Below are 3,432 nucleotides of genomic sequence, written 5' to 3'. Positions count from 1 at the left end.
GGAAAGAAAGGAAACAAAAAATTTGAACAAAATTATGGAAATCACTTTTCTAAGTTTACTTGACAAACACAGGCTTATTCAATAGTGGGGTTGAAAATAGAACGTAAATAATAGGATAATGAACATAAAACACATCTGATAACTAGAAGGATGTTGTTGTCTACAACCATTCACCTCCCAGATATGTATATTGATATGGCTATGCTCAGCAACCATCTTAGTAAGTCTATACCCACAAACTTACAGGTTACTTTGCAAATCTAAAGAACATAGGTGTTTTTTTTTTCTGTCCGTCTGTACAAACAATAAAATAACATATCCGTCACATTAAATTATCATCAAATAGAAAATGCAGAATAAATGTACAAACCTCCATAATTTTTGTATGACCACTCCCTTTGCAATATGTTGGTCCAACAGTGCAGGCACATCATTAGGAGTAACATAGCCATACCTGTAAATAGTAACATTAAAAGCTACAATGAAACATGAAGCACTAAATTCCTTCGAAATTGGAGGATACATCATATACGAGTCTGAGATCTCACCAGTGACCCGTGATTTTCTCATCTGGCCCTGGACTGAAAACAATTACATTCCCAGCATACTTGTGGCCACCAATATGAGAACAAGCCAAAACAGATATCTGTTCCTTCAGCCCGCGGAGTTCAATTTCCTCATTAAGCTTCTCGATGAGAACTGGTCCACAAACACCACATCTCACATCACGACTTCCATGAGCACATACAAAAATATGTGAACCAGTCAACCCATCCTGCACACCAGCAGTCCATGGTTTGCCACCCAGCAGAACATCATCAAAAAAGCTATCAGCATTTGATTCATCCAACCTCCTGACAATTGAAAGAGAGAAAAAATCCTCAGAAGCAACAGAGGGAAAGGTCTGAATATACAAATTCAAAGGTACAATTTAACATATAGACATTCTGGCGTACAACTAAATACTTGCATAAGTTACAGTTTACTTTAAATTAAACTTCACAAACTCAGTATTGTACTTTTAAATGTCTCAAAAATCACAACATAGAAGCATTTGAATCGTTATTAGTTATATTTTTCCAAAGCTTAAGTAGAAGGGTGTTTTTCTCGTTGTCTAAACAACAGCATCGAAAACCTCCAACTATTTTAGCTCAAGCAGCTGGATCAATCCACTGGTAAAAATCTATAATCGCTACATTTTCCATCTACAAGAGCAAATTCAAAACCTTGGTTAATGAGAATAAGAGCAAGTCCCAAATTCAAAACCTTGCTCAATGAGAATAAGCATCGAACCATTGAACTAGTTAAATGGTGGTAACATAAACAAGTAATACTTCAACAAAACATTATTCTAAGTTGGTCTAATTTAAACTGCTGTTCAGAACCATAATATTGTACTTTCGAAAATTTCACAAATCTCATCAGCCACATACTTCGCTAATATCAGTAATTTTAATAATCTGACACTTGCAGTAAGCTAAAGTAGAACTACAGAAGCAGAACCCAGCACCAGATCCTAATATACATCAAGCGATTAGCTGTATTAGTCTAAGTTTAACTTGAATTGCCGTTCGCAATTACATTTGTACTTTTCGAAGTTCTCACAAACCATAGGTTTCCCTAATTATAAGTAAATTTTTCTTAATCAACACGTAACCGCAACTTGAAGCTATGGAGAAAAACAATCGATACAACATAAGGAACAACCAGAACCGGACTCCTAATATATTCAAGCAGCAAAGTTTCACCTGTATTTAATCATCTCCGGGAAAAGCAACACGTCACCGTCGAATAAACCAGCCTCCTCACGCGACTCGCACACTGTGATCTTCGTCTACAAACACAAACACAAAAAAATCAAAAATCAAAAATCAAAAATCAAAATAACCGCAAACGAAGAATCGCAGTATAAAAGTGAAAAACAAAAACGACGCCGCAGAAACCTTGGAGAGATCCTTCTTGCGAGCTTTAAAAGCCGATCCAACGCCCTTCAAGAACGGATCGTCTTTGGAGGCCTCGAGACGCGCGGGCCAGGAGTGGTGGTTCTTGTAGCAGACAAACACGTGGCGGTCGTAGGCTTCGACGGTGCCAGCAAGGTTCTCCTTGTACATCTCCGGCCGCGTGAAGCCGCTCTTGGCGTCGACGTCGGCGGAAGCCATGAACGCAACGGTGTTTGGGAGAAGAGTGTGAGTGTTTCTGTTAAGAGAGAAAATGGGAGCGAAAAGTGAGAAATGGTTGCGGACTCTGAAAAGAGCAGAGATATTATGAGTTAGAGTTAGCGTCATGAGTGCGCAATGCGCATATATGCGTAGGTTAAGAGCTTCTGTTCTTTATTTATTTAAAACCGGAGCTTAGACGCAATGAAGAAAGTGACTTAGACTCACTGTACCAACTGCCAGCTGAGTGACCTTAATTATGCTAAAGGAACGGTTCGTTTAAACCGCCGCAAACGAACATCACAAGCTCCCCCTGATTCTGTCAAAGTCAACGCACATGCCTATTCAGTCTTATGGCGTTTATATTAGTAAATTTTTTTAATCAATCAAATTCTTTTCTCCTCCTTTCTTTTCTTTCTGATTTTTTTTTTAACATTCATTCATATATATATATATATAGGGCTGGCAATATATACCCTATTCATGAATATCCAACTCGAATCAATATGTTCGAGTATGATTGTCTATCCAACCCACTATGAGTAGGATAGAGTGCGGTGTGAATTTGCTTGCAAGTAGAGTACGGTACAGATTTAGGATATATACTACCTTACCCGTACCTCTAATATATAATATAATATATATGTAAAAGTTATGTATGTAGTGAAAAAAGTGAGTGTTGAACTTACAATCTTTTTTTTATAAAAATTTAAAATAATCACTAAGTTAGTTGATGATCATATTATTTGTAATTTTATATTAGATTTTTTTAAGATTTTATTGTTTTTTATTTTAATTTGAATTTAGTTTTTTATTTTCTATTTTATTAATATGGATAAAATTTAGAATGGTTGAATTATTTTATATTTGTTGAAAATCTTTTTATTTTTCTGCAGATAGAGTCGTATAGGGTAGAATTTAGAACTTTAGAGTACGAATAAGATTAGGGTTGAAAAATCATCAACCCGCGAATAGAGTAAGGTAAAATTTAAAAAAAAAAATTAACCCACAAATAAAGTTATTGATAGAATTTAAACCCTACCGGCCTATCCTACCTTACTAGTTGCCAACTCTGGATATATGACCATAATTCAAATAGCAGCTAACAAGTTACTGTTGAATCAATCCATTTATGCCATGTGGACCAATTAAGAAATTAACATGACATCTACTTGTTATAAAATAATATTTTAACTGTCCAAGCATATATTAAAATTTGTAAAAATTTTTAGATAATGACCAATCAATCCATTTATGCTATGTGGATCAATTAAGA

At 35.4% G+C, this 3,432-nt stretch overlaps 1 protein-coding gene across 3 annotated transcripts in view; it reads right to left on the bottom strand.

Annotated features, from left to right (window-relative positions):
• The window catches only part of LOC107644545 (altered inheritance of mitochondria protein 32), a 4,020-nt gene extending 1,695 nt beyond the window's left edge, over positions 1-2,325 (bottom strand). For all 3 annotated transcript variants that reach the window (XM_021103044.1, XM_021103045.1, XM_016348426.2), the window contains exons 1-4: positions 1,944-2,325; positions 1,749-1,834; positions 549-854; positions 371-454 (exon numbers count right to left, since the gene is read on the bottom strand). In XM_021103044.1, the coding sequence (XP_020958703.1) occupies positions 371-454; positions 549-854; positions 1,749-1,834; positions 1,944-2,285 (818 nt within the window). In that variant the 5' untranslated portion in view covers positions 2,286-2,325. The remainder of the gene's footprint in view (positions 1-370; positions 455-548; positions 855-1,748; positions 1,835-1,943) is intronic.

Source organism: Arachis ipaensis, chromosome B05 (genome assembly GCF_000816755.2).
Source record: "Arachis ipaensis cultivar K30076 chromosome B05, Araip1.1, whole genome shotgun sequence".
Classification (NCBI taxonomy): domain Eukaryota; kingdom Viridiplantae; phylum Streptophyta; class Magnoliopsida; order Fabales; family Fabaceae; genus Arachis; species Arachis ipaensis.
This window is presented reverse-complemented; position numbering and strand designations above follow the sequence as displayed.